The sequence below is a fragment of the Canis lupus genome, chromosome 1 (assembly GCF_048164855.1).
Source record: "Canis lupus baileyi chromosome 1, mCanLup2.hap1, whole genome shotgun sequence".
Taxonomy (NCBI): Eukaryota; Metazoa; Chordata; class Mammalia; order Carnivora; family Canidae; genus Canis; species Canis lupus.
Window position 1 is genome coordinate 106,370,274 of NC_132838.1, and position 24,682 is coordinate 106,394,955.

General features: G+C 48.3%; 2 protein-coding genes and 1 long non-coding RNA gene across 5 annotated transcripts in view; 2 read left to right on the plus strand and 1 right to left on the minus strand.

Annotated features, from left to right (window-relative positions):
• Positions 1-24,682, minus strand: part of LOC140601205 (uncharacterized) — an 87,162-nt gene that overhangs the window by 5,527 nt on the left and 56,953 nt on the right. The gene's annotated exons all lie outside the window — the stretch shown is intronic.
• On the plus strand, positions 4,650-8,951 carry KLK7 (kallikrein related peptidase 7). Of its 3 annotated transcripts, none has more exons than XM_072769795.1 (6): positions 4,650-4,778; positions 5,133-5,265; positions 5,719-5,878; positions 6,037-6,284; positions 6,491-6,627; positions 8,161-8,951. In XM_072769795.1, exons 2-6 carry the CDS (start codon positions 5,193-5,195, stop codon positions 8,314-8,316), a joined length of 774 nt encoding a protein of 257 aa, XP_072625896.1. In that variant the 5' UTR covers positions 4,650-4,778; positions 5,133-5,192; the 3' UTR covers positions 8,317-8,951. The 3 variants fall into 3 exon arrangements, with proteins under 3 accessions (XP_072625896.1, XP_072625901.1, XP_072625908.1); XM_072769800.1 differs by having other exon boundaries at positions 4,732-4,800; XM_072769807.1 differs by lacking the exon at positions 5,133-5,265 and having other exon boundaries at positions 4,732-4,778.
• KLK6 (kallikrein related peptidase 6) lies at positions 14,250-23,855 on the plus strand. The gene is made up of 7 exons (XM_072769743.1): positions 14,250-14,403; positions 15,154-15,242; positions 15,646-15,693; positions 16,006-16,162; positions 19,536-19,783; positions 20,895-21,031; positions 23,154-23,855. The coding sequence occupies exons 1-7, from the start codon at positions 14,330-14,332 to the stop codon at positions 23,304-23,306; spliced, it is 906 nt and encodes a 301-aa protein (XP_072625844.1). The 5' UTR covers positions 14,250-14,329; the 3' UTR covers positions 23,307-23,855.

Below are 24,682 nucleotides of genomic sequence, written 5' to 3' on the forward strand. Positions count from 1 at the left end.
GGGGTCTACCCCACTTGATTTGGGAGCCCAAGTCAGGAAAGTTGACACCTCTCAAGGCCAGAGTCCTCCTGTGGACTTGGTGGGGTCAGAAGTCCAAGTTCTGTGGTCTCATTTTGGATTTGATGAGAGTGTCTCAGAAATTTTGGGGACTTACTTGAATTTAGTCGGTATGGGGTTAATGTTAGTATGGTGTCAGTCGGTAGACTTTTATTTTATAGTTTGTGTGAAACAAAGGGTCAAGGTGGTGTGTGGAGTTGGGAAAATGAAGATGGGATAGGGAAAGAGTCCAACATGGAAGTGAATATGGAATTTCAAGTAGAAATTGGGTTGGAGGGGATCCCTGGGTGGCTCAGTGGTTTAGCACCTGCCTTCGGCCCAGGGCGTGATCCTGGAGTCCCAGGATCGAGTCCCACATCGGGCTCCCTGCATGGAGCCTGCTTCTCTTCTCCCTCTGCCTGTGTCTCTGCCTCCCTCTCTCTGTGTGTGTGTGTCTCTCATGAATAAATAAATAAAATATTTTAAAAAAATAAATTGGGTTGGAGGCAAGATAGGGCTAGAATTGGAGTAAGAGTGTTAGGATTGATGCGAGTTGGGGATGAGTTCATAGGGAGGATGTCAGTGTGGACTTCCTAGAAGATTACTACAGTTTGAGATGAACACTATAGTTTGAGTTGTGTATGGTTCAGACTTGGGACTGAGATTATGGTGACATTCAGTTTTGGTCAAGATTAAGTTTGGTTTATGGTTAGGGATTCAGGGTTTGGGTCAAAGTTTAAGCTTGGTTGAGGTGTGAGTCATACCTCAAGTTGGCATTTGGAATCAGGGACTTGTCAGGAACTAGGTTCCAAGTTGAGGTATAAATTAGAATTGGACAAGGGTTAAAGCATATTTGAGGGTATGAGTTTGGGTATGAGTTGAGGTTTCAGGTTAAGATTCAGGTTTGTGTCAAGATTGGTGTTGAGAACAGTGTCACAATGATAACTGGAGTTAGAATTATGCTTGAAGCCAGAGACTGAGGTATTTCTCACCTTCTTATGAGCACTTGATCATATCAGACCAGACCTTCTCAATGAATGGCACCACCATCCATTGAGCAAGAGAAGCTGAAGTCTTTTTTTTTTTTTAGATTTTTATTTATTTTTTCATGAGAGACAAAGAGAGAGAGAGAGAGAGGCAGAGACACAGGCAGAGGGAGAATAAGGATCCCTGCAAGGAGCCTGATGCAGGACTCAATCCTGGACCCTGGGATCATGCCCCGAGCTGAAGGCAGGCGCCCAACTGCTGAGTCACCCAGGCGTCCCGAGACCCTGAAGTCTTAACATCTGACTCCCTCACCACATCCTCCATTTAATCTAGCCCCAAGTTCTGTTGATTCTCTTTCCTAAGCACATATTGAATCCATCCACTTACTGCCATTTCCACCTTCTAAATGACCTTATCTAAGTTACTATCATCTCTCATCTGGACCGTAGCAATGGTCTTCCTATGGGTCAACATCCCCTTAAAATCCATCCTTCATATAGCAGCTAGAGTCATATTTTGCAAATACAAATCTTGTTATGAAAAAAAACAAAAACAAATCTTGTTATGTCATTCTTCTGACTAGAGTCTAAGTGGTTCACAATCGTCCACGGGATAAAGTCAAACTCACCATGACTGGTTCCAACCAACCCCCGGTCCCTGAGCTCCATCCATAATCCAGGATCTTTGCACATGCAGTTTCCTCTAAATGATGTGCTCTCCAGTCTCCTCCAATTTTATTCTAGTTAATGTTTACTGCTTTTTCAACTCTTAACTTATTGCCACTTCCTGGGTCAAAATCTCTAGGAAGTGTTTTCATAATTCCCAGTGCCTATCCTTAAGAGCACACATTATACTTGTAATTTTACATTTGTTTATGAATTAGTTATATTTCTTTTACACCAGACTATCAGCTCTTTGAGAGAAGGGACTCTGTCCAGGTCTGTGCACCATTGTATCCTCAGTATCTAGCTCAGCTTGGTATATAGCTGGTGTTCAATATGTATTTAAGTGTATAAAGGATTGGATCGGAAAGACTGTGGGAGGAGAGCTGGAAAGAGTACTTCTCTAGTTGGATTGGAGGCAGGAGTGATTTGTTGGTTACTGTGGCTTCAAGAGACAGATTCAAGTTAGGAGGGGCCCCTGGGTGGTTCAATTGATTAAACGGTTAAGTGTCTGCCTTCAGCTTGGGTCATGGTCCCAGAGCCCTGGGATGGAGTCCCACATTAGGCTCTCTGCTGAGCAGGGAGCCAGTTTCTCTCTCTCCCTCTGCCTGCCCCTCCCCCTGCTTGTGTTCTCTCCCTCTCTCTCTCTCTCTCTCTCTCTCTCTCTCTGTCGCAGTCAAATGAGTAAAATCTTAAAAAAAAAAAGAATTGGGTTTGGATTCGTGGTTTAGGATCAGATTTGAATTTAATGTTGAAATCTGAGTAAGGAAGATTTTGGCTCTAGGAACCAAACACTCCAAATCACGTAGGAAACCCGAAGAAGTCACAAGATGAAGAGGCACCATAGTTGGTTAATTCACTGGTTCAAAGACATTACCAAAGGCCCCAGTTATCTCCATCTCTCTGTTTGGCCTTCCTCACTGTTCTGGTGTGACCTATCAGCCACTTTGCTCCATGGTTCCAGGAGGGCTGCCACAGTTCCATAATTTATATCAGGGACATCATCTGGCAGAATAAAAGAGAACTCTTCAGGTGTCTTTTGAAAACAAGACAAGAGTGTTTCCTAGAAGTGACCCAATGATCTTCCTCTCTCTCCTTATTGGCCAGGATGGCCTCTCATGTCCATTTCCTTTTTTTTTTTTTAAGATTTTTATTTATTCATGTGAGACACACACAGAGAGAGAGAGATAGATAGATAGAGAGAGAGAGAGAGAGGCAGAGACACAGGCAGAGGGAGAAGCAGGTTCCATGCAGGGAGCCCGATGTGGGGCTCGATCCCGGGTCTCCAGGATCACACCCTGGGGTGAAGGTGGCGCTAAACCGCTGAGCCACCTGGGCTGCCCCTCATGTCCATTTCTATACCAGTCACTGGCAAGCAGAATAAAGGTTTCACATTTGGTGCAGTAAAGCTTATAGTCATGATAAGGACGAAAGATTATCCAAGAGAAATCAGGGTGCTCTTAGAAAGGCAGAAAGAGTGAATGCTTGGGTAGGTAAAAATAATGCCTATTATGGGTCATATTAGGGGACAAAGGTAGAACTGACTAGGGTCAGCTTTGAGATAAGATTTGGGCTGATAGCTGAAGAACCAATTACATTTTGGAGGTCTGATTTAGAAGTTAGGTTAATTCCACTTTTAGGAATTTGCCTTCAAGTAAAAATCAGACAATGTCACATTTTACTCAAAGTGAAAGCCAAAGTCCTACATTGGTCTTCAAGATTCTATATCATTTGAGTCCTGTTATGGATCTAATCTCACAGCCTGATCTTGTCTCTCTTGCTCATTCAGCTCCACTCAAAATGTCTTCCCTGTCTTTCCCTGAAAATTCTAGTCACACCCCTTGCCTAATTCACCTCCCCATTTGTTCTGCCTGGAACCCACAACCAACAAGTAGCTACATGGATCCATTCATCACATCCTTCAAGATTTTGCTCAAATGTCACCTTCACGTGGAGTCTTTCCAATCATCGTTCCAGGGTATAATAATCCCAGCGATCTCTGAGAGTGGAGGGAACCAATAACTCCCTATCCCTCTTTCCACTTTTATTATTGTCCATGGCACTTACCATCACCTAACAGACAATATATTTTATGTACTTATTTTTGTATTCATTGTCTTCACTCACTAAGAGAGCCTCTGTGAAGGAATTTTTGTCTACTTTGTTGACCACTGTGTCCCCAGGAGCAAAACAGTTTCTGGCAGAGTAGATGCTCAGTGAATATTTGAACGAACACAGGAGCAAAGATGAATGTACAAAGAAGTTCATTGCTGCATTATTACAATGAAAACTATCCAAATATACACCAAATTTGAAACGCATTATGTAAATCATGGTTCAACCACAGAATAGAGTACTATGCAACCCTTAGGAAGGAGAAGGAAATTATCTAAATATACTGAGAGGAAAAATTGTTCAAGGTATTTTACAGAGAAAAAAGAAGTTATATCACATAATGCTTAAGTACAGAGTATTTTGTTACAAATACATAATATGATAGAAATCTGTGTATAATATGAGAACTCCGGCTGAATTGGTAACAGTGAGCATTTAGTAGAGTGGGATTAGAGAAAGCACTCTCTTTTTAATTTATATCCCTATATCAGAGCTGGGAGTGGGTTCAGGTTCAAAGACATCATCAGGATCCAGCCTGGACAAATTTCCACAAGCTGGTCAGAATTAGAATGAGGACAAGAAAATGGCCCCAGAGGAGGCCATTCCCTGAGCTGGGCAGTTCCTTGACTCCTGCTCCAGCCAACCCCCTCAGAGCCAACACCTGGTCTCTCCTGCAGGAGCCACCCAGGATTTAGGGCCAGAATGGGCGGGGCGAACTAGCTGGGTACCGCCCGACCCTGGCCTGGAGAGGGAGGGTGGAGAAAGAATTGAGTGTGGCCAATTGCTTTAGGGGCCTCAGGGCTTGAGATAAGTGCGAACACAGGATGGGGGCGTCCCAGAGCCGGCTCCGCCTGCACCCCAGGGCCCTGGGGGCGGGCGCGGGGGCGGGGGTGGTATAAGAGGGCCGCCCTGCACAGGGCTGGACACGTTAGTATCCCAACCGAGACTGAAGCCGAGATCTCATCAGACCCTCCGGAGGTGAGAAGAGGCCTCATTTCGGGTAGAAGCTGACTCCTGCTTCTAAGGGGAGGGGGTGCTTAGAATCCTGGTTCTGAGAGATAAGGGGTTGGAGGTCTGGAATTTGGGATCTGTTAGGGGAAAAAAAGGAACCGAGGATCTAGACTTGCCTGTGAGGAGGGATGGGAACTAGATTCCTGAGTCCCAAGGGGAAGGGAGGTTTGGAGGCTTGGCCTCCTGGGTATGAGTTGGGGAGGAGCTGGGATTTGGACTCCTTGGGTCTGAGGTAGGAAGGGCTGGGGCCCAGATCCCTGGGTGTGCTGGAGGAATCTGGGGCCTTGGACTCCTGTTTCTCGAACTCTTTGTCCTTCTCAGCTCAGCAGAAGAGACCCTTGCTCTGCCTGGCAGCCCCGGGAGAGGCTCAGAGTGGCCACCATGGCAGGATCCCTTCTCTTGCCCCTGCAGATCCTACTACTGTCCTTAGTCCTGGGATCTGCTGGACAAGAAGGTGAGGGCTGGACTGGGAGATCTGACCTCATCCTGGGGCCTTCTGTCTCCACTGACCCTTGCCAGAGCCCCCATTCTCCAAGGACTTCCTGGGTCAGGACCTTCCTCCTGCAGCAGCTTCCTCCCATGGAGGACAAGACTCTTGTACCTCCTGCTCCCTATCTTCCTGCTTCTTTCTGACTCCTGGGGTCTCTGTGCCCTCCGGGCCATCTCCAGCACTCAGTGTTGCTCCTATCAGCTTGCCTCCAGACAAGATGTTCTTCCCCGGTTTATGAGCAGGCTCCCTCCATCTCTCTTCACCTCCATGTCCTGCTTTCTCTGCACTGTTCCCTGTTTCTGCCTCTGCATTTCTCAGTCTCTCTCTCTTTCCATCTTTCCCTCTAAATCCATCGACTTCTTCTTCAGCTCCCTTAATGCTTGTTACCCATGTTTTCCTCTATGTCTCTCTATCCAGCCCAAGGTGACAAGAGTGGAGAGAAGATTATTGAAGGAGTCCCATGTACAAGAGGCTCCCACCCCTGGCAGGTGGCCCTGCTCAAGGGCACTCAACTCCACTGTGGAGGTGTGCTGCTCAATGAGCAGTGGGTGCTCACTGCCGCCCACTGCATGATGAGGTATGTGGCAGGGACACTGAAGCTCTCTTTCGGGGTCTCTGTCCCCTCTCTCTCTGGTCTCTATTGCCCCCTCTCTGGGACTCTGTCACCCTCCCTGGAGTCCCTGTCCTTTCTGCCAATCATAGTGTTTCTCTCTGAGTGTCATGCTCTTCCCCCAGTGAATACAACGTGCACATGGGCAGCGATCAGCTGAGTGATAAGAGAGCCCAGAAGATTCGGGCCACGAGGTCATTCCGCCACCCTGGCTATTCCACTCAGACCCATGTTAATGACCTCATGCTTGTGAAGCTAAGTAAACAAGCCAGGTTATCATCGAGAGTGAAGAAAGTCAACCTGCCCTCCCGCTGTGAACCCCCTGGGACCACATGCACCGTTTCTGGCTGGGGTACCACCACCAGCCCCGATGGTGAGCTGCCTCCAGGACCCCAGAGCCCTGGCTCCCGACTCCTCCCTCAGCCCCTGGAAACCAGGAGTCCGGGAGTCAGACCCCATTTCGTGACTTGAAAGCCTCCAGCCCCCTCTTCCTTAGGGGTTCAAGGCTTTTCCTCTCTCCATCAACACTCAGGGGGCCACAGGCCCAGGCCTCTGACTGACCACCCTTCTCCCCACCAGTGACCTTTCCATCAAAGCTCATGTGCACAGATGTCAAGCTCATCTCCTCCCAGGACTGCAAGAAGGTTTACAAGGACCTTCTGGGAAAATCCATGTTGTGTGCTGGCATCCCCAACTCCAAGACCAACGCCTGCAATGTGAGATTCCACCCATCCCCAACTGAGTACCCCTGTCTTTCCCTCCATCCAGTGTCTGTGCACCTGACCCTGTTGCTGAGCATTGCCTTGTACCCCATCTCACCTCCAAGTCCTGTTCTCCTAAGCTCTCTCTACCCTGTCCTCTGCCTGGGGCAGTAGTGGGAGCCCAGGAGGCAGCACGGCCCTGGCAATGGGGCAGAATGGCAGTGAGAAAGATGGGGTTGGGACAGGCAGAAGGTGAGTAAGGCACTGGCTTCAAGCCCAAACTTCAAGTGGGTGCCAAGATAAATCATATTCTACTAATGCAACATTTTTAAAAATTAAGGCCCATGCAAAAAGTCCATGATGAACAAAGTATCAGAATTTTCAACAAAGAGCCATCAGCCTTACTGAATTGTTCATTTGCCTTGGGCTACAGTAATGGTGCAGCGCAGTGTTCTACTGACACTGTCTTTATCTAAAGTTGGGATACATGTTCATCATGAACTTTTTCATACTAAATTTTATTTTTTTCAAGCTCTACATTAGAATACTATTTATTGCCATTATTGAGACTTTGTGCCTGGAACTAATGTCCCCTCCACCTTATCCCAGTCTTGATTTTGGGAAGAAACTATCTCGCCCTTCCTCTTTATTACCCCTTCCCCATCTCTTTAACCTCCTCTCTGTATCTGAATGACATGGTCTTCCTCTCTCTCTGTGGGATCTCTCTCTCTCTGTTTGCCCCTGTCTCTACCTGTGTCCATCTCTGCTCCTTCCCCACCCTCTACATTTCTGCTTCTCTGTCCTCTTCCTCCTTCTGCCTTCTTCTCTCCATCCTTCTTTCAGTACCCCACTCTCTTTGCTCACATCTGCACCTTCAGCTTTCAGAAGAAGTGAGATGGTGTGTGTTAGAGATAGGGTGGGTGGGACAGAGATGTATGTCCTAGAGAATGGGTGGAGGGGTCCCCTTGTTCCCTAGTGAGGGCTGGCTTCATGAGTATGCAAACTGTGCAACGGCACAGGGCTTCACACAGTCGGGAGAGTCCCACACTTGGTTTAACACACTTCTTTTGCTATCTTGAATCTTTTAATAAGTTTTGAACAAGGAGGCCACATATTTATTTTGCACTGAAGTCTTTGAATTATGTCACTGGTCCTGCTTCTGCTTTCCAGGGCCACTCTGTCCCCCTTTCTTGCTCAAGGGGCATGCACCCATTCTCTGGAGGTAACACTCCTTCTTCCTCTGGCATGGTGCAGGTCCTCAAAGGCAGAAAGTAAATGGGGCTCGGACTCCCTGGAAGCTCCAACCCTTCCCAGTGATTGGTCCCACTGGCTGGGGCTCAAGCCAATGCCTTCAGAGAATCGATTTGTTCTCTCCATGATAGCACTAATTCCTGCTCTCCCATTGGTCCTCAGAGACCATGAGTCTCTTCACATTGACCAGGATTGAAGTCCATGGTTGGACAGAACAAAGATGTGGGAACTGCAAACCGTGGACATGTCAGTGGTGGTTTCTCTGAAACTAAAGCTAGTCTGCTCTTTCTTCTCCAGGGTGACTCAGGGGGACCACTGATGTGCAAAGGTGCCCTGCAAGGCCTGGTGTCCTGGGGAACTTTCCCTTGTGGCCAACCCAATGACCCAGGTGTCTATACCCAAGTCTGCAAGTACACCAACTGGATAAAAGAGACCATGAGAAAGCATCGCTAATCTCTGCATACCTCCCATCTTTCCATCCATACACCCTCAACAAGAAATTCACAGAAATAAGGATGTTATGAACTGTAGTCAATTTGACTTTACCTTTTCCTCAAAGACATATTAAAGCCTCGACAATAGGCCACATGTGTAAACCTATCAAGTAACCAAAGACCTAAAACTGACATGAAACACAAAAGTCTCAGTGCTGGTAGACACAGTGAGACCAGCACTCTCAACCAGTGGAACTGAATCATGCCATTTTTATGGAAGGCAGTTTGGCAAGGTGGATTGAGATCTTTATTTACTGCTGTTGACTCTGTGATTCTAGTTGAGGAAGATATTACTCACACACAAAATCCAAAGTGCGGAGCAAGGTTTGAATTCTTCACATTATTTATCATAGCAAAACAGTGGAAACACTGAACATGTCCCAAATTAGTGTATTGTTTACATAACAATAGGCTTGTTTGGGGACAAGGATATTAGGAAGCTATTAAGGATAATAACCTTGCAGAATTGTTAGCGTTATGCAAGAATGTGCTATATGATGGAACATGAAAAAAGAAAGATACAAACGTATGTTTGACTCTAGCTGTGTAAAATGAAACATTTGCAGAATAAAGTATGAAAAGCCATGTACTAAACTGCATGCGGTGGTAGTCATGGGTACCTCTTTCATTTATATTTCTTTAGATGTGCACTTTTGTAACTTTAAAACAAAGGTGGAAAAGCTCTGAAGATCTAAAACTTCAGAGGAGGAACCCTTAAGAGAGGGAGAGACATCTGATTTTGAGCCCTGGCTCTGCCCCCTGCTTAGTGACCTGTTTCTATCCATTTCGCAGATTTCAGTTTTCTTTATCTGTAAAATGAGTTGGAGAGAGGAAGAGAAGGTCCAGAGGGAATAAGGAAGGATGGAGGGAGGAGAGAATAAGCCTGCTTCACTGGCAGTGAAAAAGGGTGTGAAAGTATTCCTGAGTATTTCAAAGATGGAAAATCAGGAAAGAGGGATGTTTTCAGAAAAGATAGGGCTGGCAGGTAGATAGGACACCAGGGTCCCAGGGGAGCCCACCCAGAGTGAGCAACCAGCATCCTGTGTGCCAGAGGAAGAGGGAGATGGGAATCTGGGTTGGTGGGCTACTATTCTCAAAAAAGGCAGAGAAGGGACATCTGGAAGGGAGGAGGGAGGAGTCCCTGTGACTCAAAGTCTGGCCATGCCCTTGGCCTTCTGCCATCAAAGACTCCCTGGGCAGTCACACCTCAGACGCTGCTGACAGAGGGTTCCTCTCCAGCCCAGGGCTCAACCTCCTGCCTGTCTTTCCAGTTTCTCCCCTAGAATTCTCAGCTAATGTCCTCCAGATCCTTCCTCTCCCCATCTCATCTCCCTAGCAAGTCTCTCCTAGCCACTGCCCCCCCTTACACCTCCACCCTTCCCCATATTGCAGAAATCATGCAGCCATCAACTTCCTGCTCACAGGAGGCTAAGCCTCTTCCTAGTACAAAACACAGAGGTCTAGACCTCCAGCTCCTCCTCCCTCAGACCTAAGCCACCCCTGCCTCCAGCACCTCCCCTCTCAGACTCAGATGTCCAGACCCCTGGCCCCTCGTGCCTCTGGATCAGTGTCAAGCTTCAGGTATGTTAAGGGTTTTTGGCCACCCATCTCCATGAAAATCCCTGGAAAATCCAATCTTCCCCCTCAATATTCAATCTAAAGTTTGAAAAAGGAATGAAACATTGCAGTTGTACTAAGTCAGACTGGAGATACCTGGCCCTGCCTCTTGGCAGTTCCTGTATAAAGTCTGGAGGTGGGTTGGTTTGCAATGACTTGAGATAGTACTCTTTTTTTTTTAAGACTTATTTATTTATTTGAGGGAGGAGGAGGGGCAGAGGGAGAGGAGAGAGAATCTCAGGCAAACTCCCCACTGAGCACAGAGGCTGATGATCCTGAGATCATGACCTGAGCCAAAACCAAAAGTAGGATGCTCAGCGAACTGAGCCATCCAGGCGCCCTGAGATAGCACTTTTGTTGGATTTTTAAAAATAACTTCCTTTCTCTTTGGGCAGACAGCACAACATAGTATCAGACACTTATTTTTAGATTTCTGCCCCAGTTCAGGTGCTTGTAAGCTATTTGCACATTACTTCCCCATCTCCCTTCCTCCATCCTTGAAGTGAGAGAAATAACAACTACTTCCCAAGTCTGTTATGAAGATTAAATAAATTTAATACTCAGAAAGTGCTAGAACATTGCCTGATAAGCCTTTAGTGAGCATATGTTTTTATTGTCTGTGATTTCCGGTACTTTTGCCCACTTACACTTTCACAAAATGTTTTCTTTTTATTAAGATTTTATTTATTTATTTATTTATTTATTTATTTATTTTATTTGAGAGAGAGATTATGAACGGTAGGAGGGGCAGAGGGAGAGGGAGAAGCAGACTCCAGACTCCCCTCACTGAGCAGGGAGCCTGACACAGGGCTTGACCCTAAGACCCCAAAAGCATGACCTGAGCTGAAAGCAGACACTACTGTTTGAGCCACCCAGGCACTCTTCACAAAGTTTTCTTTTTTAAAGATTTTATTTATTATTTATTTATTTATTTTAAAGATTTTATTCATTTATTCATGAGAGAGACACACAGAGAGAGGCAGAGACACAGGCAGAGAAGCAGGCTCCATGCAAGGAGCCTGATGTGGGACTTGAACCGGGGAATCTGGGATCGCGCCCTGAGCCAAAGGCAGGTGCTCAACTGCTGAGCCACCCAGGCGTCCCTAAAGATTTTATTTATTTATTTATGCATTTATTTATTTATTTATTTATGAGAGACACAGAGAGGCAGAGAGAGAAGCAGGCTCCCTGCAGGGACCCCTATGTGGGACTCAATCCCAGGATCCTGGGATCATTCCCTGAGCCGAACGCAGATGCTCAACCACTGAGCAACCAGGCGTCCCTCACCAAGTTTTCTTATAGTACATTTTCTTTATTGAAGACTTTTGTGGAACATGTCAATTTTGGGGAAAATATTCCAGAAATAATAATGTGTGGCACATAGGAGGGCAAAACCATAAAGGTCACTGGCAAATATCTGCAGATGGGGACTTCATTCTCTCTCTTAGAGGTTCTTAGAGGTGGAGTTCTCCACCACCTATCACATCCTTCTTTTCCTACCAGGTTCTCAACTCCTCCCAAACTCTCCAATCATCTGTTGTGCTAAGAGACATCTGGTGGGAGCACCGAAAGACGGGCCATGTCCACCTCCATGGAAGCTGACTTCCAATCCAAAAGGTCCCACCATTTCCTGGGTGTTGGATGTTAAGCAATTAACTTCCTTCTCTGAGTCTCAGTTTTCTTTTTCATAAAATGGGAGTGGGTGTAATGAAGACATTTAGTCATTTGGTCAACATTTCCTAAGGCTTCCTCTGGGTTAGGTCCCGTGAGGGCACACAGGGGTGAGTCAGCTTCAGTGCCTGCCCTCAAGGAGCTCACGGTCCAGTGGCCAAGACAGATGTGAATCCAAATGTTCACGATCCAGGGTGACTTCAGGGATGCACCTGCTCTGGGAACCTAGATGAGAGAGTGACTAACCCAACTGCAGGGGGTAAAAAGTTGGATGGTGTTCAAGGGAAGGCTTCCAGAAGGAGACAATGTCTAAGCAAAGACTCGAAGGACACGTTGTGGTCAGGAGAAGGTGAGAAGAGCATTTGAATAGGGGGAATAGCATGGATGAGGCTTAGAGATAAGAGAGAGCAATCTTCACGGCTGGAGCACAAGACCCATGGGCAGAGCGGGGCATGCAATGTGGCAGCCGCTCACCATGGTGGCTCCTGATTTGTGAAATGTGGAAAGTTCCAAGTGAGATGTGCTATAAGTGGAAGACACATCGGGCTCTAAACACTATGCAAAAAATAAGAAGACAAACTATCTTTAAAACGTTCTTATCTTAGGGCGCCTGGGTGACTTATCTTAGGGCGCCTGGGTGATGAGTCCAGAGTCCTGGGATCGAGCCCTGCATCAGGCTCCCTGCTCCATGGGGAGCCTGCTTCTCCCTCTCCCTCTGCAGTTCTAACTGCTCGTGTTTTTCTCTTTCAGATTAATAAATAAAATCTTTAAATAATAATAATAATTTAAAAGTAAATGAAATGTTCTTATTTTAATTTCACATTGCAATTTTGGATATATTGGGCTACATGAAATACTAAAATGAACTCCTAACTCTTTTTGCTATTTTTATTATTTTTAAAAGATTTTATTTATTTATTCATGAGAGGCACACACAGAGAGAGAGAGAGAGGCAGAGACACAGGCAGAGGAAGAAGCAGGTTTCCTGCAGGGAGCCCGAGGCTGACTCTATCCCAGGACCCCAAGATTACGACCTGAGCCGAAGGCAGATGCTCAACCACTGAGGCACCCAAGTGCCCCTATTATTATTTTTTTTAAGTAGGCTCCATACCCAGCATGGAGGCTCAACATGGAGCTTGAACTCACAACCCTGAGATCGAGAACTGAGCTGAGATCACAAGTCAGATGCTTGACTGACTGAGCCCCCCGGGCATCCCATCTTTTTACTATTTTAAAAAAATTGTGGCTACTAGAATTTTAACAGTGCATGTGTACTTGGCAATATATTTCTTTTGACCAGTGATGCTGCGGATGCTGAAGGTCTTCCAACAGCTGGCTGAGGGGCTGGGACTTTGTCTCAGGGGTGAGAGGGTAGCCAGGGCAGGGCTATGAGCAAGAGAAGAGCAGCTCCAGGTGCGGAAAGACCCCTCTGGGGTCAGGTGAGGGCTACAGAGGAGGGAGAAGAGCCCAGGATGATGGTCATGTGGGAGAGGAGTGGGTCTGAGCCACGTTTAGGGTCATGGGGACAGAGAGGAGGGGACCTACAGAGAAAGGAGGTCATGGGCCGGGCTGCAAGAGACCCAGCCTGGTGTCTGGGAAGATGATGAGTTCTGAGAAGGTGCCTAGTTCAGTAGGGCAGTGAGTGTGAAGGGCCTGGGGGGAGTTGGGGGCAGGGCAGCAGCCCAAGAGCATGTGGAATGCCAAATACTGATTTGCATCCCCCAGTGCCAGGCCCAAGCTGGTGCTGAGGTGGACATTACCAATATCAATTGTCCTTCTGTCCAGTGACTTCCTTGCATTCTCCTCATGCCCCACAACCATCACATCCATCCTCATCTCCCTCCATACACCTGGCCACCATACACCAGACCTTCTTGCCCTGCTTCTCCTGATTGACACCCAACACTGCGCCCAACCTTACGGGCACCTCCTCAAATCCCCCTGGGTCCCTCCAGAGCTGCTGGAGCCCCCATTTCACACTTGCAAATCGCTCTCAAGTTTTCTTGCATTCCTGCTTATTTCCAAGTCTCTCCCTACATGCTGAATCTCATCGGAAACCCGTCCATGTCCCACTGGCTTCCCCACTGCTCCCCCACATCATCCTCCCCAGCTCCCCAGGGAGCTAATTCACTTCTGAGCAGAGGCACGCTCCTCTCCTGAAAATGAAGGGGAGGCCAGGGGAGGATAAGCAGACCAAAATGTAGAGAATGTCCACAGAGACTCGGAGATTTGGGAGAAAGACAGAGAGAGAGATACAGAGAAAAAGATAGGGAAAGAGACAGAGGGACAGAGACACAAGTAGAGCCTGAGAAGAACACAAGAAAACACGAGAAAAAGAGAGAGAGAGAGATGGGCGTGGAGACACCCCCACCATGGCCAGGAAGACAGGTGGACAGCGAGACTGCAGAGGTGGGCAGGCTTGGAGCAGGGGAACCAGGAAGGTCAAACGTCCTGATATCCGGGCAGATGTGGGTGGGCCATCAAAGGACAGCAGCAGGACTGTCATACAGGGACAAAGGAAAGCTATTGACGCAGGCTCCCGCCTGCCCGGAAGAGAGGTTGAGAAATGGAGCTGCTGGGAGCATGGCACTGGGTGCTGGGGGCGGACAAAGCCCGATTGTTTGAGGCCCCTTTCCCCACAGCGCCCCAGCCCAGGGCAGGGGCGGGTGCCAGCTGGGTGACACATGCTTTCTCACTGGCTGCTGTCTACAGTGGGGACACGGAGGTCGTCAGCGCCCACAGAGGGACTTACGGGCAGGTGCGTGAATCACCCCAACTCCACTGACCCAAGCGGCCGGGTTCTTAGTGCCTGCAGGCAGCAGACCCAGGAGTGAGGGTCTGCAGGGCTAGAGTGCTCACAGACAGAGGTGGGGGGGATTCCTGCAGGCCGGGGGAACTATTTACTCCCCTGGGTGTTGGCTTTTGGGTTCTCAGACACCTTCTTGCTCAAGGACCTAGAGAAGCCTACTGACTGAGAACTAGCACCCATCTTTCCTCATTTAGACTCGAAAGTGCAGATGCCCAGGCCCTTTTGCTGAAGGTCTAGAATTTTAGGCCCTCTCCCCTCCTGCCTCAGACCCTGGAGTCCAGGCCCCCTAGCCCCTTCCTCCCTCAGACTTTGGAGTCCAGGCCCCCAATGCTCTCAGGGCCTGGTGCTCACCTCCTGGGAAGCCCGGTCAGGGGTCATCAGGAGCAGAGCCACGGGGACATGGGGATGCAAGGAATGTGTGTGGGAGGTCTGGGTGAGGAGGAAAGGGTGGGGCAGCCTCCTGCCTCAGGAACCTGGGGAGACAGGGGTTAAAAGGAAGCACCAGGAGTGTCTGGGGGCAGGAACAGCCTCTTCCAAGGAGGCCAGGAAGCCCAGGTGTCGGTCTGGCCTGGGCCCCACAGCCCATACATCCTCTGCTGTCTGTGTCTCTGGCTCTGGCTCCTGGGCATCCTCTCTGCTTTCTGGGTCCCATCTCTCCCCATAACTCCCTGCATTTCTGACTCTGTGCTTCTCTGTCAGTCTGCCTGTGACACGTGCTGTGCCTGCCTCAACCCAAGAACCCCTCGTCCAGGAGTCCTCTGGGCCCCCAGGCAGCCAGCTCCCAGCAGGTAAGATCACACTGCACCCTAGAACCTCCAGGTATGAGGTGAGCGACAGAGTGGGCTCAGAGCCAAGGTGCAGAAGAAAAACCCCATGGGTAGGGAAGAAGCTCAGAGCCCCTCCTGGGCCACCCCCTCCTGCTGGCAGGCAGGCACACTAGAGCCCAGAGAAATAAGAGACTTATTGAGAATTGCACTGTGAGCTGCAGACGACCACATGTGGTTTTGGGTTCTTACTCAACCTGCCTTCATGGGACCTGAGGATGGAAGATAAGGTTAGAGTGACAAGAGACCAGGGGAGAGATAGAGGTTAGGGGTCAGGAGATCATGGAGGCTGGGGAAGGAGGGATGAAGGAGGGGCCTTGAGGGGGTCTGAGACAGGCACTGAGGAGCATTTGGTTTCCCTTCTCAGGAATGGGCATGAAGACGCTAATTGTGGCAGTGATCCTGATGGCTGCAGGTGGGAAGAAAGAGGATGTGACTGGGTGGTTTGGGGGGGCGCTGCTGGTGGGAGAGTTTGGAATTGGGGATGGGGATTCACACACGTGTGGAGGCAGGGGGTGCTTGGAGTGAGGCAAAAGTGAGGGGCTAGGTTAGCGATGGGGGTGCAGACAGGAAGGAGGTAGAAGTTGGTCTGGAAGGTGGGGAAGAATTTGAGGGTGGGGGTGGGATGGAGATGACCTGGACCACTGGGACAGTATTGGGGTCCACCGTGGGGGATCCTCCTGGTGTCTCCAGAGCTCGTCCCTGACTCAGACCCTTCCTTTCTCAGCCTGGGCGGAGGAGCAGAATAAGGTGCTGCATGGTGGACCCTGTGAGCAGACGTCTCACCCCTACCAAGCTGCCCTCTACACGTCAGGCCACTTGCTCTGTGGAGGGGTCCTCATTCACCCGCTGTGGGTTCTCACTGCTGCCCATTGCAAAAAACCGTGAGTCTCCATGTCACATGAGTGAGGAGTGGTTGCAATGAGACCCCTGGGGGGCATCTTGCAGATTTCAGGCAGGAAGTGATACATACAACCCCCTGTCCCAGCACAAGGCCATCTGATAACCAGGTTCATCTGGGCAGTACTTAAATGAGCACTAAATAAGTGTCAGGCACTGTCTGGGGCCGGGAGGATATAGCGGTGAAGAAAAGCAAAACTGTTGCTTTTATGAACTGACCTTCTAACTGGGGAATCAGATGGTGCAGGGCCTGCAGGCAGCGATGCAGCAATGGATCTCATTCTAAGTGAAGGAGGAAGACACTGGAGAATTTCAGTCAGGGAAGCAGCAGATCTGATTTACATTTTTAAGAGCACCCTGGCCACCATGTGGAAAGTGGGCTGGGCAAGGGGGAATGAATGACCTAGAATGACGGGATGATGGCTTGGACCAGGGGGTAGAGGATAGTTGAAAACTTTTGGAGGTATTTTGAGACCAGCAGGACTTGGTGGTATGGGATGGAAGAGGCAGGGCTGACCTGCAGGTATAGGACTCGAACAAGTGGATATTCTGTTGTGTCTCTCTGAGATGGTGGGAGAGGGAAATAGAACCAGTTTGGATATGGGCAGAGGAGTGTCACATTTTGCTCTAGCCAAGGTGAGCCTGAGATACCAGGGAGGTGTCCAAGAAGCATGAGGGTAGGCTGCTGGTGCTCAGGAGAGAAGTCAGACCTGGAGGTAAACACGAAGGGATCATCCACAAATAAGTGGTATTTAAACACAGGACGGGATGAGATCATCCAGAAAGTGGGCATAGGTAGAAAAGCATAGAGGGACCAGGACAAATCCTCAGGGCACTAATGATCACTAGTTCAATTAACAGTTGCCATTTTGTTCAACACTAACTACCAGCCAGGTGCTGAGTTAAGCAGTTTATATATGTTTCCTGGAAACTCCACAATAAGAGACTCCTTGCCCCATTTTGCAGATGAGGACATTGAGGCTCAGAGAAGTAGTAAGTGGCAACTCAAGTGTTTGGAAACTAACAGGTGCCACTCCCTACTGTGGGGGGAGGAGAGGGGTCTAATCACGCAAGGTTATGGACTCAACAAATACCCTCAGGATGGTCTCCCCCACCCTCAGGGAGACCTGGCATTGCTCCCACCATTCTCATTCATCCATTGGCGCACGTTGATCAAAGCATCTGCTAAGTGCCAGATTTGAGCTGGGCAGTGGGGATTCAGCAGTGGATGAGAGAAATGCAGAGTCTATGCCCTTAGGAACACAGAAGCAGAAAGGCACAGAATGATAGTTATTTAACTAACAAGCCCTTGAAAAATCATGTAATTACAAATTACCCTAAGTCCAGTGAAGGAAAAGAAGAGGGATGGCTCCCTGAGAGAAAAGAACAGAGAAGTACCTACTTTAGATGGAAGAGGGTATCAGGAAAGACCTTCTGATGAGATGAAGTTCAAGCTGAGGCATTGAAAATGAGAAAGAGTAGACAAATGAAGAAGGGGGACAAGCGTTGAGGGCAGAAGAAATGCAAGGACAAAGTCCCTGAGTTTGAAATAGTCTGGAGTGTTCTAAGAAAGTTACAGTGGGGCAGAAGATGGTGGAATGAGTTTCATTAAAAAGTAATGGGGCTGAGTGAAGTAAGTCAGTCGGAGAAGGACAAACATTATATGTTCTCATTCATTTGGGGAATATAAATAATAGTGAAAGGGAATAGAAGGGAAGGGAGAAGAAATGTGTGGGAAATATCAGAAAGGGAGACAGAACGTAAAGACTGCTAACTCTGGGAAACGAACTAGGGGTGGTAGAAGGGGAGGAGGGCGGGGGGTGGGAGTGAATGGGTGACGGGCACTGGGGATTATTCGGTATGTTAGTAAATTGAACACCAATAAAAAATAAATTAAAAAAAAAGTAATGGGGAAAATAAAACAAAACAAAACAAAACAAAAGTAATGGGGAGCCAAGGGAGAATTTTGAGCGAGAGAGTGACTCTTTTGATCCATTTCACAAATATTTGTTGGATAGCTATCATAAATACGATAGACACAGGTATAGGCAGTGAGGACGCTGTATCTGAACAAAACAAAATTCCCATCTTGATATTCTAGAGCTGTGCCACCCATGTGGTAGCCACAAATGGCCAATTAAATTCACAATAAGAAAAATGCAATGAGGGATCTCTGGGTGGCGCAGCGATTTGGTGCCTGCCTTTGGCCCAGGGCGCGATCCTGGAGACCCGGGATCGAATCCCACATCGGGCTCCCGGTGCATGGAGCCTGCTTCTCCCTCTGCCTATGTCTCTGCCTCTCTCTCTCTCTGTGTGTGACTATCATAAAAAATAAAAATAAATAAATAAAAGAAAAGAAAAAAGAAAAATGCAATGAGATGACAAATCCAGGAGCACGTATCAAGTGCTCAGTAGAGGCCTATGTCTAGTGGCCACCATATCAAACTGCAGCATGACTGAAGAAGTTCTATTGGACAGTGCTGCTATGGTAGGAGGAGAGACAAAAAAGTAAATATTTAACAATACATATATAGTATATCAGATGGTGATGGTAGGTTCTGGGTGGCAAAGAAAGCAGGAAAGAGAGATAGGACTTGCCTGTCAGGGTAGCTATTTGCATTTTAATTGGATCATCAGGGAAGGCCTCACTGAGAAGGTGACATCTGAAGGAGGTGAGGGAGGAAGCCATGCGGATATGTAGGGGAAAGAGTTGCTGGCAGCAGGAACAACCAGTGCAAAGGCCATGGGGTGAGAGGATGACTGTTGTGTTCAAAGAAAGGCAAGGAAGCCAGTGTGGCTGGAGCAGAAGGAGAGAGGGAGAGAGTGGGAGGAGGTGATATTTGAGAAGTGATGGGGGCAGAATATGCAGGACTTTGTGGGTCAGGGTGAAAACTTCAGCCTTTACTCTGAATGAGATGGGAGTCATGGGAGGATTCTGAGCAGAGAAGGGACAAGAGGAGGTGAGATATATTATGTTGTTAAAATTTCTCTGGCTGTTTTGTGGAGGGGCAAACACAGAAACAAGGAGTCAAGTGGGATAGCTACTGCCATTGTTCCAGTAAGAGATGATGGCGGTGGGGGAGGTGAGAAACGGTCATATCCTGGATATACTTTGGAGAGCTAAAAGGATTTCTGGGCTGCTTGGATGTGAGGCATGAAATAAAGAGAGTCAACAATAGTCTCCAAGGTTATTCGGAAAGGATGAAATTGTCCTTTTCTGAGCTGGGAAGATTGTGAGGGGTACAGGCCAGATGGTTCGTGGTGCACCAAGCCACTGCCATCTCCCATCACAGCCTCTTCTGAAGTCTTGGCTGCAGCCATGGACTCCAGGTAAGACCGAGCCCTCCTCTTTCCCAGGAATCTTCAAGTCTACCTGGGGAAGCACAACCTTCAGCAAAGGGAGAGTTTCCAGGAGCAGAGCTCTGTTGTCCGGGCTGTGGCCCACCCTGGCTACAATGCTGCCACTCACGACCAGGACATCATGCTGTTGCGCCTGGCTCGACCTGCCAAATTCTCTGAACGCATCCAGCCTCTCTCCCTGGAGCAAGACTGCTCAGCCAACCACTCAAGCTGCCACATCCTAGGATGGGGCAAGACAGCAGATGGTCAGTAGTGGCAGGGTGACAAGGAAGCAGGCCAATGGGTGATAGGCTATGCAGGAGGTGGGCTAATGGTGAGGACCAATGGGGAGGTGTGTCAATGGGGAGGGGAGGCAAGTATGGGAGTTGTGTGAATGAGTGAACAGCCAGTGGAGAAAATAAACCCATGAGTGAATGGTATGGAAAGAGAGGCTGTGAGATGAAGGATTGATGAAGGGGGAGGGTCAGTGGGGAGATTCTAATCCAGAAGGAGGCCAATGATCGAAAGGGACCAATCGGGATGCAAAAATGATCAAGAAGAGATAGTGGAGGAGGGACTAATGGAAAAAGAGAGATCAATAAAGCAGGACAGCCCCCTGAAAGATATGAAATGAAAGTGCAGTTGGGAGTAGAGAGTGATAATTGGGAGGAGCCAACTAAGGGAAGGGTCAGTGGTCAAGGGGAGGCACTAAAGGAAGGACTGGGGGAGGAACAAGTCCCATAGGTCAGCAGGAACCGTGGAAGGTAATTGGGCCAGTGAGTGAAGGGCCAAAAAAGGAAGGTGGGCCATTGAATGAATGGCCAATAGGAAGAGAGAACCTAGGGGGGAGGGCGGTTCATTTAGGAAAGGACCAATGTGGGGGGTGCACCTCTGGCTTAAGGGCCAGTAAGAAGGGAGAGCCAATGAAGGGGAAAAGGGACTAGTTAGGAGAGGACCAATGGTCATGTGTTAGCCCATCAGGATGAGCCGGTGGGAAAGAGGGGTCCAACCATGGATGAAAGGGTGGAGGAGGGACTAACAGAAGAGAGTCTAGAGGTGAGCTGGAAGTACTGAAGAAGGTGGGACCAGTGAAAGACACAAGTAGAGGCAGGTCCTAAGAGAAAGGGAAAAGCAGTAAGAAATGAGGACTAATGGAGATGGGGCAATTAATGAGGAAGACAGGCCAATGGGAGGAAAGAATGATGTAAAGAGGGACCAATTGGGAGCCAGGGCCAATGGAAATGGATTTTTATGAATGAAAGACAAATAGGAAGAAGGAAACCAATGGGATATAGGGACCAATAGGGGAGAGAGCTCACTGGGGAGGACATGCGGAGGACAGGCTGTGAAGTAAGCCTGGCTCATCTCTCTCTGCAGGTGATTTCCCTAACACCATCCAGTGTGCATACATCCACCTGGTGCCCCGTGAGGAGTGTGAGCGTGCCTACCCTAGCCAGATCACCCAGAACATGGTGTGTGCGGGAGATGAGAAGTACGGGAAGGACTCCTGCCAGGTGAGGTCACCGGGACCTTCCAGTTACAGAGCCGACAGAGACAGACCGAAATAGAGTTTTAGGGAGACATGCTGGGAGAGGATCCCAGGGAGAGAGTCTCAGTTGGACACTTAGAGACACAGCCAGGAACAGGCAGAGGTATAAAGGCAGCCAGCAGAGACAGGAAACACAGAGACAAGGATGGAGATAGAGATTAAGAACCAGAGAGACACAGTAAGGAAGCAGGTGGTGTGAGGGGTCTGTCCTTCCTCAAACAGAGGACTGTCCTGTTTGGACATGGCCAAGCTCTGGAGGCCGGTGGACCGCAGCTGGGGAGAGACAGGGCTCTGTCCCCACTCCCAAATGCCTCCTGTAACTTGAAGTTTTTGTTGTTGTTGCTCCTATTTATGCCAAAATTTACTCCAGTGCTTTGAGGTCTCTGAAGAGACAGAGCTAGGGACAGTGATACACAGCAAGTCAGACATGACAAAAGGGCTAGCAGACAAACCTCAATACCTAAGCTGTCTTTTCTCTCCCCAGTTTTGTTGAGATGCAGTCAGCATACATGCATCAGTGTAGAAGTTTCAGGTGTACAGTGTGATGTTCCACGTCCTGTGGAATGATTGCCATGGTCAGTTAGCACCCATCATGCAGAGCAAAGCAAAGCAAAACAAAGCAAAGGTGCTTCTGGATGGCTCAGTTGTTTAAGCATCTGCCTTTGGCTCAGGTCACGATTCCAGCGTCCTGGGATTGGGTCCCATGTCAGGTTCTCTACTCAGCGGGGAGCCTGCTTCTCCTTCTCCCTCTGCTACTAGCTCTACTTGTGTGCATGCTCTCTCACTCTCTCTTAAAAAATAAATAAATAAATAAATAAATAAATAAATAAATAAATAAATAAAATCTTTTTTTAAATTTTTACTTATTTATGATAGTCACACAGAGAGAGAGAGGCAGAGACATAGGCAGAGGGAGAAGCAGGCTCCATGCACCTGGAGCCCGACGTGGGATTTGATCCCGGGTCTCCAGGATCGCGCCCTGGGCCAAAGGCAGGTGCTAAACCTCTGTGCCACCCAGGGATCCCTAAATAAATAAAATCTTAAAAGGAACAGAAAAGAAAGATTTTTGTCCTTTGCGATAAGAGCCCTTAGGATATCCTTTTTTATCTATGTCTCTGCCTTTATTTATTTTTTAAATAAAATCTTTAAAAATAAAGTATTTTATTTATTTATTCGTGAGAGGGAGAGAGAGAGAGAGAGAGAGAGAGAGAGAGAGAGAGAGAGAGGCAGAGATACAGGCAGAGGGAGAGGCAGGCTCCATACAGGGAGCCCGATGCAGAGCTTGATCTCAGGACCCCAGAATCACGACCTGAGCCAAAGGCAAGTGCTAAACCACTGAGTCACCCAGGGATCCCCAAGCTCTTAGGATATCCTATCTTAACAACACTCCTAGTTATCCCACAGCAGTGTTGACTGTGCATTAAATCCCTGGTATTCACTTATCTTGTACCTGGAGGTTCTTCCTCTTTTTAGGTCTCTTTTTCTCTCTTTCTCTGTCTCCCCCTCACTCTGTGCCTCTGCTTCTCTCCACACTTCTCAGTCTCTGTTTTTTTTTTTTTTTTTAAAGATTTTACTAATTAGACAGAGAGAGAGAGAGAGCAAGTGAGAGAGCACAAGCAGGGGGAGCGGTAGAGGGAGAGTGAAGAGCAGACTTCTGGATAAGCAGGGAGCCCAAGAGCTCTCAGTTCTTGTACTTAGCCTTTATTCTTTCTATTTTCTTCTCTTGATGCCTCTCTGGGTCACAGTGTTCTCTCTGTTTCTACCTGTTTCTGAGTTTCCCTCAGACTGTCTCTATTTTCCTGTTTGTGACTTTGTGTGTCTGTCTGTCCCTAAGTCTATCCATCTCTGAGTGTCTCTCCTTCTCCCTCTCTACATGTCTCTGTGATCTTCTGTCTCCCTGTCTTTCTTGCTTTCTTTTTTAAAATATGCTATTTTTAAGTTATTTCTACACTCAACATGGGTCTCAAACTCACGATCCCAAGGTCAAGAGTCACATACTCCACCACTGAGCCAGCCAGGCAGCCCTGTCACTCTCTCTCTCTCTCTCTCTCTGTTTCTTTATCTGATTATCTCCCACTTTCCCACAGGGGGATTCTGGGGGCCCACTCGTGTGTGGAGACCGTCTCCGAGGCCTTGTGTCATGGGGTAATGTTCCCTGTGGATCCAAGGAGAAGCCAGGAGTCTACACTGATGTCTGCAGATATGGCCACTGGATCAGAAAAACCATTCAGGCCAACTAACCCTGACATGTGACATCCAACTCTTGACCTGTGGCCCCCACTTGCTGGCTCCAGAATATACCTGATCAAGACTTTGCCTTCCCTCCACCTGCCCAGATCCAACCCTTAATGCTTAATAAAAGCAGTGACATGATAGTACAAATTCACCCTAATTATACCCCAGCCCCATTCTTGCATCACTGGGGACGAGTGGGGACATGGGCTAAGGTCTTACCCCCACCACTAAGAGAATACAGGAAAACCCCTTTCAAGCGTCTCTCCCACCTTGGTTATTCCATGGGCTCTACTTCTTCCTACAGAGGAATGGTTACAAGTCTGGCAAAACCTGAGTTGGAATCCCAACTCTGCCTCTTGCTGGCCCTGTGTATCCTGAGCAAGTACCTCCCTTGACTGTGTAGATTCTTTAATCTATAAATTAAGGATAACAATAGTATATTACTCATAGGGCAGTGATTGTTATTGGGAGGATTCAATATTTCCAACATGTGAAACACATACAACAGTGCCTGGCACACTTGCTTGAGCAATAAAGTGTGGATTTTATTATTAGCATTGCTTTTTGCTTTTATCCCACTTCTGCCTCTCCAAATTCCAGATATTCTGGAGTTCTCTTTTACAGCTCAATTTCATTTTTTCTTCCTTCCAGGAAGACACCAGTGAGTACTCCATCCTGTACTGGCCTTCATGGTGGCTCTCTCCCCTTAACTCCTTCTGTAGCAGTGAAAGAAGTGGAGGGAGAGGACGGGGAGACCACACTGTGTATGGGTAGAGGGTGGGATAGAAGATGGGAGAGCAGAGCACGGGCCAGATCCCAAAGGACCTCAGACTCCAGGTTGAAAGGATAAGACTTTTTCCTGAGGGCAGTGGGGAGCCATGGAAGGCTTGTGAGCAAGAGCAGCACTGGGACCTTGTATGGGATGGACCAGAGGGGAGAGACCAGAAGTCAGGGAGGAGGCAGAAGTGACAGTGCAGGGAGAAAAGATGGCTGAGCTGGGGCTGGGTGGTCTGGAGAAGGAGGCTGCATATGAGATGACTGTATGGAGAGGGTTGGGTGGATGGCGTTCTCATAGAGGGAACGACCTGTAGAAAGTCCTGGTGGTGTGAGAACACCTGGCATGCCCTAGAGATGGAGAATCATCTATGATGGTGGAGCGCGGATTTGAGGTGGGAGAAGTGGGTGGCATGGCCGGAACTGTAGGTCAGTGGAACATGGTGCTGACTTTGAGTGCCAGAAAACAACACTTGACCTCAATCCTGAGGGCCTTGAGAAAACAACAGGGTCAGATCTTGCTGCAGTCCATTTCAGGGCACAGCAATGAACAGGGAGGAGGAGAGACTGGAGTTCCCCCAGAGAAGTGAAGGGAGCACACAGGCCC